Below are 14,629 nucleotides of genomic sequence, written 5' to 3'. Positions count from 1 at the left end.
CTCATCTCTACCAGTTTGAAGGCAAAAGACTGACTAAGCTTTCCTATAGATTTAATACCCTTAAAAGAAGGGAAAGATAGTTTATATTTCTGTGTATTCCTCAAATGGCAAGATCTGAAGGGGTTCAAATATAAGGGAACTAAAGGATCAAATATTCCATAGAGAAGCTTAAAGATAATACATGCACATTTAAATTGAATCCTGAAGTAGACTGGAAGCCAGTGAAGCTTTCTCAACAAAGGAGAAACATGATCGTACTATCGCTTCCCGAATATAAGCGTAGCCACTATATTCAGCAATGCCAGGATAAGCAGATATCTCACTGAAAATCAACTTAATGGTAACTAGTTATATAATCAGGGGAATTCTATATATATAGCACCTAATATTAGGCACTTCTGCGCCAAATTTTTGGCACGGAAAAGTGCTCTAACAGATGCAAAGCACAGGAAAGTATAGAAATGGCAGATCCACATGAAAATTCATTTGTGTGCCAATTTATAGAATAGTATAGGTGTGTTTCCATGTGGATCTGCAAAGGGACATGGACATGGGAGTAGCATGAGCAGATCAGGGACATTCTCTTAAAAAAACATGCAGTGATGTAGAACAGTGCAAATCCTCACGCAGCTTGTGCACTGGGAATTTCCCCTGGTTTCAGTTGGTATAACTCCTCACACCTAAAATTAAGAAAATAAGAATAGCCTTACTGGGTCAGACCAATGGTCCATCTAGCCCAATATCCCGTCTTGACGGAGGCCAATCTAAGTCACAAGTGCCTGGCAAAAATCCAAATAGTATCAGCATTCCATGCCACTTATTCAGGGCACAAAATACACTCCAAAAAACTGCCAAAAACCCCGCCCTCCAGCCGACTCTCTCTTTTTTTCTTAGTCGGGTTTATGGGTTCCTGAAGAAGGGCTCCTCCCCGAAACCAGCGCGGTTGAACCTGTTTGCCTGGCGCGCTTCTATTTTGTGTCTCAGCGATGCGATTTTTCATCTTTCAGTTAAGTACACTAATTTTTAGTTTTTCATTTTCATTCTGATTTATTTTGATTGACTATTTTGGGGGTCTCGGCTGGCAGGGTTCATTTAGGGGTCGCTCAGGTTTCACTTGTTAACTCACCTTTGATTTATTGGCTTTTATTAGTGGATATTTTCACTTTGATTTACAGCACACTCAGGGTGCTCAATGATGGTGTGCGGGTGGGGGCACATTACCTCTACCTAATTCGTGAAGTGTTGGAGTTCGACTCCTATCGCTGTTTGTTCACACTGAGAGCACCCTTTAATTTGGTATTATCTATGACAGTTTGTACGCGGTTTGCGTGGTATGCACAGTTTTGACCCTGAGTGCCCCCCTAATGAACCTTGGTATGACTATTTCTGCCTTCTTTTGTTGCTACTTATTCAGGGCAAGCAGATTGGGTGTCGATCCCATATTAGAGGTGTAGCACAATGGCTAGAGCTACCTGAGGCTGTGGGTTCAGACTATCCACTGCTTCTTGTGACCCTAGGCAAGTCACTTAATCCTCCACTGCCTTGCGCCAGAAGACATATGAGGAGAGACTGGAAGCCCTGAATATGTATACCCTAGAGGAAAGGATTCAGACGTTCAAATACTTGAAGGGTAACGTAGAACAAAATCTTTTCCAGAGAAAGGAAAATGGTAAAACCAGAGGACATAATGTGAGGTTGAGGGGTGGTAGATTCAGGGGCAATATTAGGAAATTCTACTTTACGGAGAGGGTAGTGGATGCCTGGAATGCGCTCCCGAGATTGGTGGTGGAGAGTAAAACTGTGACTGAGTTCAAAGAAGCGTGGGATGAACAAAGAGGATTTAGAATCAGAAAATAATATTAAATATTGAATAAGGCCAGTACTGGGCAGACTTGCACGGTCTGTGTCTGTATATGGCCGTTTGGTGGAGGATGGGCTGGGGAGGGCTTCAATGGCTGGAAGGGTGTAGATGGGCTGGAGTAAGTCTTAACAGAGATTTCGGCAGTTGGAACCCAAGCACAGTACAGGGTAAAGCTTTGGATTCTTGCCCAGAAATAGCTAAGAAGAAAAAAAAATTTAAAATTTAAATTGAATCAGGTTGGGCAGACTGGATGGACCATTTGGGTCTTTATCTGCCGTCATCTACTATGTTATTATGTTAGATAGACTGTGAGCCCACCCAGATAGGGAAAAATGCTTGAGTACTTGATTGTAACCAGGCAGTATATCAAGAATAATAATAATTTATTCTTATATACCGCCAGACCAAGATGGTTCTAGGCGGTTCACAACAAATGGAGCTGAAACATACAGCAATATCTACAATACAAATGGAAAAACATCAAATTGTAAATATAAAAAACTCTAAGGGCTCCTTTTACTAAGGTGCGCTAACGTTTTTAGCGCATGAAGGATATTACCGCGTGCTACATGGCTAGCACTAACGCCAGCTCAATGCTGGCGTTAAGGTCTAGTGCATGCAGCAATTCAGCGCGCGCTAATCCGCGCGTTAATGCCCTAACGCGGCTTAGTAAAAGGAGCCCTAAGAGAATTAAAACACGATGCTTTAAGATACAAACTTATCAAATAGTTGTGTCTTTACTTGTTAATTGAGCTACTGTTCTAACTTTTTATCGATTTTTACCCGATGTATCCTTTTTACTGATTGTTTTTATCTTGTATTAGACACTAATTTTTATCTTGTATTTAAATATTGGCTGTATGTTACCCTTTGTTGTGCACCGCTTTTAACTTTTGATATAACGATATACAAGAAATAAATTATTATTATTATTAACAATTTTCTAAAATCAAAATAAGAAGAAACCTCTAGCATAATTTTTCCAAACCAAACATTCAGTTTGGTGAACTGAAAAGAGAGAGTTCTCTCAAGGAACTTCTTATAATGACAGGATTTAGTAGAAGGATATGTAAACAGACAGGCTCTGCCTGTAGCCTTATTTGAGTGGCTCAAAGAAAAATGAGGAACAAGATAGCCTGGTGACATACCGAAGATTGATTTATAACAAATACATGAAAATTTAAACAAAACTCTAGACTCAATTGGCAACCAATGAAGTTTCTGATAAAAAGGAGTAATATGCTCCCATTTTTTTTAAACCAAAAATGAGTTTAACTGCAGTATTTTGAACCACTCTCAATTTTTTCAGAATTTTCTTATAGGCACCTAAATAAATAATATTACAGAAGTCGAGAATGCATAAGACAGAAGACTGCACTAACAAGCGAAAAGAGACTTCCTGGAAATGTTTCATAATGGTGCGAAACTTCCAGAAACATTTCTTAAATAATAAATCAGTATGTTGTTCCAGTGTAAGATATCTATCTAAAGTCACTCCTAATATTTTTATAGACAGTTCTATATTATAATCTAGTCCATTCACATGTATCATTGTTTCTTTGATCTTATCGTTAAGAGTTGCAAGAAAAAATTTAGTTTTTTCTGCATTTAATTTCAATTTAAAGGCAATCATCCAGAGTTCAATCTGACTCAGAATGGTCGCTAAAGAATTTTTAAGCTCAGATGACAAGCAGATTAACGGGATGCCTATAGTAATATCACCCGCATAAATGTAAAACTTAAGATTTAAACTTTGCAAAAGATTTCCCAAAGAAACAAGATAAATGTTAAACAAAGTGGAGGACAGAGGCGAACATCTGGTATAATATTTTACCCAGGAATCCACAAAACCAGTTCAAAACATTTCCCGCAATACCAATAGATTACAAACAATCTAAAAGGATGGTATGGTCTACCAGATCAAAAGCACTGCTCAGATCTAACTGCAAAATCAAAGCACTTGTACCTTGACTAAATAATAAGTGAAGATAATCTAACAAAGAGGCCATGTTTGTTTTGGTACTAAAGCCTGACCGGAAGCCAGATTGGTTATCCTGTAAGATATTAAACTTATCGAAGTATGTAATTAGTTCTGCGTTTACCACACCCTCCAGTAATTTAATAAATAGAGGAATACTGGCAATGGGTCTGAAGTTAGATGCCATACTGGATGATTCTTTAGGATTTTTTCTAATTGATGTAATAAAAATTTGACCCAGCTCCTCTGGAAACTTCCCTATGGATAGTAAGAAATTAACCCAAATCAACAGGTTAGCCTTAAAAGTGACAGGGGCAACTTTCATAACATTCGGGGGGCAGCTGTCAAGCCTACAGTACAAATTGATATACATCAAATCCCATTCCCTTTCTCTATTCTATAAAGGGCACCATTTCCAAAACTCTCATTATAGAATACCATTCAACACCGATGTTTTTTTTGTGTGCTGAATTTTGAGTGCCATTTACTGAATCTGGCCTATACAGTTATAGTTAAGTTGAGAGCACTTTGCTAAATGTTGCCCTCAGGGTTGCCCTCAGGGTTGATAAGGTCAGTTAAGACCTTATCAAGGCAAACAAGGTCTTTAGATATGTCTGGCGTCCAATTTTACATAGAACATAAAGACTGGCACTTACACATCCAGGTCAGGATATATGTCCAATGCCAGTAGTATTTTAGAAAAAGATCTGCCAACATAATGCATTTTCTTACAATACAACTAACTTATAACTATAGACATTTGCACCATCAGTGGTGGAAAGTCAGCACTTTACAAATGCAAGTTGTGAAATACAGATATGCATGCATGTCAGTCATTTTACAGATGAATACATGTGACTGCTGCTAATTACTATGGAGTTCGCAGCCTCTTCTATTTGGAGGGGGAGAGAAACAAAGATCTGATGTATGTGCTTTTGAGCTGGTATAAATTTTAACATGCAAAATTTTCCACAGACACATATATTCTCTTTATAAAATAGGAAATGCAGATTTTAGACCCACTAAGCCCCACCCACATTAGGCTTGAACAATGGCTTTTTGAGATCTTTGTGTACTGTGGATTTGTACTTGTGAATATTAGTTTTCTAAAACTGGGTTTTGCATATGTATACGAATACAGGAGATTCTACCTCCTCAGCACTTGATACGTTTGAGTGGATGCGTGAGATTGTTGCCAGTATAGCGATCAGGCTTCTAACAGTGTCTTAATTACCATCGATTGGTTGGTTGTTTTCTTTAAGTTGCACTTCATTGGAAACAAGACCCCTGAGGCAGGCTTTATGGTCGATACACGTACATGTCGGGTCTTAGCAGTGAATAAACAGATTGAGAATCACAGATCGCCTCTTTTGTCTTCTTTTGCATATGTATGCCATGTGCACATGTAAATGCAGCATTTACATGTTGAAATCATGAGTAAGCCTTCTAAAATAGCTACCATAATGCTGTAATTAATAAATAGACTACAGCATCCAGGAACTTGGTCTCCCTACCGCAGCCGGATGTGCCTAGATTCCAGTCTATTCCCGGGTAGTTGAAATCACCCATGATAACCGTGTTGCCTCCCTTGCAGTTGTGTTTGTTCTTATCTATCATTTCTCCATCCATTTCTTCGGGCTGCCCTGGGGGTCGATAATAGATGCCGATTTTCATTTCCAATCCATTTGCTCCCGGAATTTTGACCCATAGAAACTCTAACTTATTCATACTTTCAGGCGTGTTCTCTCCAGTAGATTCAATTCCCTCTTTGACATATAGGGCAACGCCCCCACTTTTGTGACCCACTCTGTCTCTGTGGTATAGTTTGTATCCCGGTAGCACAGTATCCCAGATGTTTTCTTCAGTCCACCATGTTTCCGTGATGCTGATGATGTCAAAGTTATCCTTTTGTGTCATAGCTTCTAATTCACCCATCTTGTTCCTTAGGCTCCTTGTGTTCGTGTACATACACTTGAGTATATGGCTGTTCCTTTCTTGCATTTCCTTCCCTCTTGTGTCCCTGAGATCTGGTGAGTCTTTTCCGCTATCTTTCTGCAAGGTATCCTCCAGGTATAACAGTTCCCGAACCATCAACTCTCTCACTCAGTTGACTGTCAGCTTTCCCCTTCTTCCTAGTTTAAAAACTTCTCAACTTCTCTCTTGATGTTGTTTGCTAGAAGCCTCGTTCCATCTCTGCTGAGGTGGAGTCCGTCCTTCCTATATAGCTTGCTCTTCCACCAGAACGTCGTCCAGTTGCACACAAAGTGGAATCCTTCTTCCTCACACCAGCACCTCATCCATGCATTGACTGCTTGCAGCTCCATCTGCCTCTTCTCATCTGCTCTGGGTACTGGCAGGATCTCTGAGAATGCTACCCTCAGTGATCTGGTCTTCAGCTTCCTTCCTAGCATCCAGAACTGTTCCTTCAGTACTTTCCTGCTGTAATTCCTGTTGCTCACGTTGTTAGTTCCCACATGGATCACCATCGCCGTATCTTCCTCTTTCACACTGTTGATGATCCTGTCGATGCGGCTCACTATGTCTTCTATCTTGGCTCCTGTTAGGCAAGTCACCAGCCGATCCTGTTTTCCTCCCGCTATGTGGCTGTCAACTTGCCTGATGATGGAGTCCCCCACGATGATCGCTGTCCTCTCTGACTTCTCTTGCCTCTCCAGCCTCAGGTCCGTGTCCCTGGTGTAAGCCCATCTCTCCAGCCATAGGTCCGTGTCCTCTGTGTACTTCCATCTTCCTTCAACCTGGTGATGTCTTGCATCTTCCTGTGGGTTCCCTTTGCTGTTTCCAGGTGTCGCTGCTGTGTCACCCATTTCTTCCTTGTGTTTGTCCTCCAGGTGGTCCTCACTCACTGTGGGTGTGTCCCGGCAGTTCCAATGTTGGTGGTGATTCACCACGGCCTCTCTGTATGCTTCCTCAATGAACTTCTCTAACTCATGGACTTCTTCCTCAGTGGTGTCCTCTGTCTTGAAGTTGTCTGCGTCTCTGTCCTACTGCTCTACTGCTCGAAGTGCCTCTAGTTCCAGTATTCTGCCTTCCAGAAGTCTAACTTCTTTTCTTCAGGCGCTCCAGTTCCCCACATTGAGTGCATACATAAGACTGCCTCCCAGAGGGGAGGTAGTCATACATATGGCAAACGGTGCAGAAAACTGGGTAGCTCAACATCCTGCTTCCGTCCGCTGCTTCCATTGCTGTCTGCTTGCTGGTCTGTATGAAGTGGCTTCTCCCTCCTTGCTGGTGCGGCTGCTGGTGTCTCCCCTCTGTCGGTGTGGCTGCTGGTGTCTCCCCTCTGTTCTGCTTGCTGGTGTGGCTGCTGATGTGTCCCATTTGTCGGTGTGGCTGCTAGTGTCTCCCCTCTGTTCTGCTTGCTAGTGTGGCTGTTGGTGTCTCCCCTCTGTTCTGCTTGCTGGTGTGGCTGCTGATGTCTCCCCTCTGTCAGTGTGGCTGCTGGTGTCTCCCCTCTGTCAATGTGGCTGCTGGTGTCTCACCTCTGTCGGTGTGGCTGCTGTGCTTGCTGGTGTGGCTGCTGGTGTCTCCCCTCTGTCAATGTGGTTGCTGGTGTCTCACCTCTGTCGGTGTGGCTGCTGTGCTTGCTGGTGTGGCTGCTGGTGTCTCCCCTCTGTCAGTGTGGCTGCTGTGTTTGCTGGTGTGGCTGCTGGTGTCTCCTCTCTGTCGGTGTTGCCGCTGTGGTTGCCCTTCGCAAAGGCGCTCTCACTAAGGCGAGTGCCTTTAACACGCGCTGAATGGCTGTGCGCCATTGGCCCCTCCCCCTGTAAGGGGGAGCTCTGGATCCAAGTGCCGACGTCAGAGGGGTGGGCGGAGCTACCCCTCGCCGCTGGCCCCTCTCACCTGCCTTCTCCTCCTGCCCTTCTCCTCCTCCTCCCCTTGCTCTGATATGCAGCTGCTGGTTTGCTGTTTTCACTCCTGTCACCTCCCGACTTCTGCCTGCTCCCTGCTCGTGCAATAAGATGTACCTTGAGTAGTGGCATAGTAAGGGTGAACGGCACCTGGGGAAGTGGCACCCCCCCACCTCTTCCCCGCACCCACCCACCCCATGCCACACTTGCGCGCTCCCTTCCCTTTCCTTGTTCCTTTTTAACTTCTCCAGCATGAGCAGTATGGCCATGTTGGTGTCAGCTCTCCTTTTGATGTCACTTCCTAGGCACAGATCCCAGAAGTGACGTCAGAGAGCGCACCAATGCCGATGCGGGCAGCAACCTCACACCGGGGAAGTAAAAGAGGTACAGGGGAAGGCAAGGGGTGCATGTGCACATGGCAAGAAAAGGAGGTGGTTAATCTGACATGTTTTGTCAAACCTTGCCTTTATCAAGGATCCCCCCCCCCCTTTATTCTGCCAAGTAAGACTCTCACTGGAGAGTGAAGTTTGGGTGTTTGGGGTCTTTTCCTTGATTTTGATAAACACATTTATTGTGTCATAGGAATTTCCTCTCATTTTCTCGGGATTCAAGGAAAGACTACAGCTCTGTCTAGCCTAGCATCCCATCTCCGACAGTGGCCAATCTAGGTCATTAGGATATACCTGACAGATCTATTATTTCTCACATCCAACACCCCTCTTTTACGAAACTGCGATAGCAGTTTCTAGCACGGGGAGCCACACTGAATGGCCTGCCCTGCTGCTGACACTCATAGGAACTCAATGAGCATCGGGAGCAGCGCGAGCCATTCAGCGCGGCTCCCCGCGCTAGAAACTGCTATCGCAGTTTCGTAAAAGGAGGCCCAAATCTAAATTACTAATAATTATTTGTTGGCATTCTTACACTAACTTGTTCAAATCCTTTTAAACACGGCACCACTAGACTTGACTTGATTTAGGGCTTCTTTTACGAAGCTGAGATAGGGTTTTTAGCGCACGCACATTTTTAGCGTGCGCTAACCCCCGCGCTAGCCAAAAAACTACCGCCTGTTCAAGAGGAAGTGGTAGCGACTGGTGCAGCCGGCAAATTAGCACACGCTATTATGCGTGTTAAACCGCTAACGCAGCTTCGTAAAAGGAGCCCTTATTCTCATTTGATGTTTTGCTACATTGACAAAGGCATCATTGCATATTGCAATAAAAAGTGATACCGCGACCCCATCCTTGGGCAACAAATTCCAGAGCTTGATTACGTGTCAATGGAAAAATATTTCTTGATTGTTATTGATGGTATTTAAGTGATTATTTAAGTTGATTATTAATGTCTGTATAATTCTTGGCACTTTGTATTAGTTTTGAAAATTAATAAAGATTTAAAAAAAGAAAAAGAAAGAAAGAAATGGAGTTATGGAACCAGGAAAAAAAAATTTTGTTTTCTATCCCGTTCTCCCTAACAAGCTCAGAATGGGTTACAGGTTAACATACATAATATAAAATCAACACGGGTTACAGGTACAAACACACAGAAGAAAGCCACATTTAACAGCTCAGAGTAGAATTTGAAAGGGTCAGCTTGAACTGGGATTGGTTTTGCTATATATATAGAAAGAAAAGGGCAGTGATCAGAATTTTTTTCTGCTCGTTGGTATCATTCCCCCACCCTCTTCGCCGATTTACTTTGATTCTGATGCTGCACTGGGCTCTAGTGGGGAGCTGTAGAGCGACGCATTTGAAGCAGAGTTAAGTCAGGGGAGGAGGGTCTGTGAATGCAGCAGTGCTCGACTGTCTAGCTCATTGGTGAGGCTGGATCGACATGTCAGAGCACTGGGAGAGAAACCTTGGCAAATAATGAAAATACAACTTCAAGGTGTATAATCACAAAATGTGCATCAAACAAACACCCATACAATAATTCAAACCAGTACTTATATATAAGGGGATGAAAAGACCTCAGAGACCTTTAAATAGGCACAATGCTGCTTGAGATTTAGCAAATGGAGCAGGTCATGTCTCAATCACAGGCCAAAACCCCATGTGATTACTTAATATATAAATATGCAAATTGAAAAGTGAATTTTCATTTCAAACTTATTTCATGCAAAAAGAACACCACGATGAAACACCAGTACTGCTCTTCAAGCCCCACGTGGCCTCCGTTTCGTCCAGGATAACCCAGGCTTCTTCAGGGAAAGTGCTGTAGTGCTATGTATTGTTTTTCATTGAGAAAAATGGCACGTTTTATATATTAAGTAATCACAAGGGGTTTGGGCCGATGATTGAAACATGACCTGCTTGCTCCATTTGCTAAATCTCAAGCAGCATTGTGGCTTTTCAAAGGTCTCTGAGGTTTTTTCATCCCCTTATATACTGTATAGAAAAGCCTAGACCCCTGAAGACACATACCCGGATCTGGTGGCTCTACCAGGGGGGGGGGGAATCTACTGGGACCATGACCCCCTCCCCTTTCCTTCTATGCTTTGTTTTAAAAGTTCTACCTCTTAGATTCATGACGTGTCTCCTAGACTAAGTATAAGTTGAAAGGGTAAACAATCATTCCCTATTTAACTGTTCTACACCACTTCTGATTTTATAGACCTCCGTCTTATCACTTCTTAACTACATCTGTTCTCTGTTCTAAACTGAAGAGCCCTAATTTATTTTAGTCTTTTTTCCTAATGGAACAAATCCAGCCCCTTTATCATATTTTTGTTCTTCTACCTATTCTAGTTTCTAAGTTTCTTCTTTTCTTTTAGAAATAAGGTAACCTTCTCTATTTTGTTCTTCATCCCTTTCTGAATTATTCCTAAATTTCATTTGCTTTTTATGACTGCTGCCGTACCCTGAGCCAAGGATGTCAATAGATCCTTTTCCTTGATGTCTCTTAATATGGAGACACAGCATCATGTAGCCATAGTTTGGATAGTGTTTCCCTAGGCGTGTCATTTTCCACAGGCCCATATTAAATTTCATCTGTTATTTAGATGGCCAGTTCTCCAGACTGGTAGGGTCCTCCTGCAATTCTTCACATTACACTTGGGGGTCCTTTTTATCAAGCTGCGGTAGGGGTTTAACGCGCGTAATACCACACGTTAAACTGCCTGCTGTGCTAGCCGCTAACGCCTGCATTGAGCAGACGTTAGTTTTTTAGTCGGCCACGGGAGTTAGCGCGTAATGAAATGTCCGACGTGCTAACCCCACTAGCGCGACTTGATAAAAGGACCCCTTGGTTTTGTTTTGTTTTTTAACAAGTTTGAATAATTTTGTTTCATCTGCTAATATGATCACCTTGCTTACTTGCTTCCATATCCATATCGTACCAGTTCTTGGGATGTGTCTCTATTCATGTCTCTCCATTGGGAAAATAGATGATTACTTATTGTTTGCAAAGCTGCACAGTGTACAGTGTTATGTTTTGTTTTAATACCTTCCCCGGGAAGTACTCTTTAAAGAGAGATCCTAAACAATTGAAAAAAAAAGCCAGCCTCAATAGACTTCTGTTTGTCTGCTTTTTTACCTACCCAACCATTTAATTATATCAAAGTAATTAAGATTTGGAATCCTCTCATAAAATATCATGACATATCACATTTAAAATTAATATCATTTATCTATGGTAATGTACATCCATGCTGTTAGTTCTCTTGTGTTTAGGTATGCTTAATTATAGTGTTATCATTATTTATATACTGATTCTTGTAATCAGTTTGTTTTGATAATCATTTCTGTGAATATTTGTGTCATGATAGAAACATAGAAACATAGAATATGACGGCAGAAAAGGGCCACGGCTCATCAAGTCTGCCCACTCTAATGACCCTCCCCCCTAAGTTCTTCCTTGAAGTGATCCCATATTTGAAATTTTTAATAAAAATGTATTGGACTTTAAGATTTATTATTTCTAAAAACATATTATTGATTTTATCTGATGTAGGAAGAAAAGCTGGAGGCCAATTTGCAGAATTTATCAACGCTGATGGCTCCCACCTACAAGAAACTTGCTCCTGATGCATATGATAACCAGGTACGTGTTGAACCCTGCAGTCTGACATAGCAAGGATTGACCTAATTCTAAAACAAAACAAGAAACCTTTCATAGAGTCCCTCTAACATAAGCAAATATTCCATCTCCTTTTTCCTTTGGCAAATGTATTCTTTCATTTTGCTAAGCAGAAGGCTTAGTCCTTGCCCTGCAGCAATAGTGGGGACAGGTAATGGAGCTGTCATCTAGGCCATAGGTTCTCAACACTTGGAACGCTTACCCCCAAGGGGAATGAGATACCTCAGCAAGGAAGAGGACTAGAAGAACTAAGGTGAAGGAAAAAAGATATAAACCTATAGGTAGACACAGTAAAAAGATGGAAATTGAAGATTAGATAGTAAGAAGGAATTAAATCTGGAGAGAAAGGCAGAAAAATAATTGAAGCTGATAGGAAAAGGAGGAGAGAGAAAAAAGGCAAGAGAGTTAAGAGAAGATGGCAGAAAGTAGAAACCAGAGTTCAGATCAACACAATAAGAAAAATAAAATGACCAGACAGCAAAGGTAGAAAAAATAATTTTGTGAAAGAATATGTTATATTTTGGAATGTTCATTTCAAAATCTCTGCTGATTGCAGTTTAGGGGTACTTGATTTGAAGAAGCAGAAAATCTGTGTTGGAATCCATGGGATAATGGATAATCAAGGAGCAAAAGAGGCGCTCAGGGAGGATAAGACCATGGCAAATAGACTGAATGAATTCTTTGCTTCGGTGTTTACAGAAGAAAATGTAAGAGATCTACCTAGACCAGAAATGGTTTTCAAGGGTGATGAGGAAGAGGAAGGGAAAGAAACTTTGGTGAACCTGGAAGATGTACTAAGCCAAATTCACAAGTTAAAAGAGTGATAAATCACCTGGACTAGATAGTATACACCTCAGGGTATTGAAAGAAATCAAACATGAAATTGCTCATCTGTTGTTAATGATCTGTAACCGGTTGCTAAAATCATCCATAGTACCTGAGGATTGGAGAGTGGTCAATGTTATACTGATTTTTAAAAAGGGTTAATAATAATCAAGTTTCAAGTTTATTAATTTTTAATATACCGACCATCAACTGGTATCTAGCCGGTTTACAATAAAATGATAAAACAGGAATAGGAAAAATGCTTAAAAAAGGTAATACTTATAAGAAAGAGGGGATGTGTACATGAAGGACATTCAACAGTAACAAACATGATGGTGAGGTTAAAACAGAGAGGGGGGCGGGTAAGAGTACATTATTAGTGAAGAAAAAAAACAAACCAAAAGGGTAGAAGGGAAAAGGAAGAGAAAAGGGGGAAAACATTAAGGATGGGATCGCTTCTTAAAAGCGGTTGGCTAATTTAATGATGAAGGGTTCAAGAGCCATAAAATGCATCTTGAAATAGGAAAGTTTTTAATTTTGTCTTGAATTTATCGATTAGATTTTCGTGACGAAGTTGGGATGGTAGAGTGTTCCATAGAGTAGGAGCGATTACAGAGAAGTTAGATTTCCTGGTATAGAAGAATTCCTTGATTGAGGGGATGGAGAGTAGATTCTGGTCAGCGGATCTGAGAGTCCGAGAAGAGCAAAAAGGGATAAGAAGTTTGTCTAGGAAAGGTGGTTGATGGGAAGATTTGATTTTGAAGACCAACATATATTCCGCCCTACCACATAGTTCTAGGTGGTTCACATACAATACTAAAAATATACAGTCAATGAATTAAATACAATATTCTAAAAAGTTGAACTAGAATTATACAATAATAGGTGAATAAAATACAATATGCCTAGAATACAATAAAATTTGGCAAAAATGTACTAGAGGAGATCCAGGAAATTACAGATTGGTAAGCTTAACTTCAGTGCCAGACAAAATAGAAGAAACAATTATAAAGAATAAAATTGTGGAACATGTAGACAAACATGGTTTAATGGGACATAGTCAGCCAAGGGAGATCTTGCCTGACCAATCTGCTGGACTTCTTTGAAGGTGTGAATAAACATGTGGATAAAGGTGAGCCAGTTAATATAATGTATCTAGATTTTCAGAAAACTTTTGACAAAGTTCCTCATGAGAGGCTCTTGAGAAAATTAAAGAGTCATGGGAAAGGAGGCAATGTTCAGTTGTGGATTAGGACTTGGTTATTGAACAGAAAACAGAGGGTAAGGTTAAATGGCCATTTTTCTCAATTGAAGAGGGTAAATAGTGGTGTGCCACAGGGGTTTGTACTGGAACCGGTACTATTTAACTTATTTATAAATGTCAAAAATAATTGGGAGATCTTTATGTAGTTTTCTGATCCATTTTGTTTTAGATTTGCCAGAGGCTTTCAGACATTTGCCTAGGGGTCATCAGGTGCTGTGTAGGAAGATGAGTTTATTGGCCAAAAAATGTATTTTACAATATTGGACATTTACAATATTGGACATTTACAATATTGGAAGTTTTGGCATTGGCGAAACCAGTTACATCAGTTGGCCATCTGAGAGGCGAGAGATGCTGGAAGGCCTGAGAAGTGAAAGTTGATGTTTATGAATATATGGGAGCCTTACTTGCATCCTAAGAGCCGTAGTGCGGTCTTAAGATGGGTGTCCTAGAGTGTATTGAAGTGTCATAGTGAGGTGAAATAGAGAATACTATTGGGGGAGAGGGGGGTTATGGGTGGAGAGGTGGGGGTATTTATGCTTCTTATTTTATATTATTTGATGCATTGTTGTTGTATTATGCATACTGTGATGCTCTATTGTTGTTTATGATATTGTTTGCATCCATAAAAATTGTTTGAATTTAAATGATCTGGAACTTGGAATGACAAGTGAGGTGATTAACCCCCACCCCACCTCCCCTTTTACAAAGCTGTGTTAGGCTTTTTTATCAACGGCCATGGCGGTATTAGTTCT

The 14,629-nt window shown here is 41.2% G+C and overlaps 1 protein-coding gene across 2 annotated transcripts in view; it reads left to right on the top strand.

Moving 5' to 3' along the window:
- The window catches only part of TET2 (tet methylcytosine dioxygenase 2), a 202,318-nt gene that overhangs the window by 166,040 nt on the left and 21,649 nt on the right, over nucleotides 1-14,629 (top strand). For both annotated transcript variants that reach the window (XM_033956759.1, XM_033956768.1), the window contains exon 7: nucleotides 11,660-11,749. In XM_033956759.1, coding sequence (XP_033812650.1) covers nucleotides 11,660-11,749 — 90 coding nt within the window. The remainder of the gene's footprint in view (nucleotides 1-11,659; nucleotides 11,750-14,629) is intronic.

Source organism: Geotrypetes seraphini, chromosome 1 (assembly GCF_902459505.1).
Source record: "Geotrypetes seraphini chromosome 1, aGeoSer1.1, whole genome shotgun sequence".
Classification (NCBI taxonomy): Eukaryota; Metazoa; Chordata; class Amphibia; order Gymnophiona; family Dermophiidae; genus Geotrypetes; species Geotrypetes seraphini.
The sequence above is the reverse complement of the archived record's forward strand: the minus strand, read 5'-3'. Positions and strand labels throughout refer to the sequence as shown.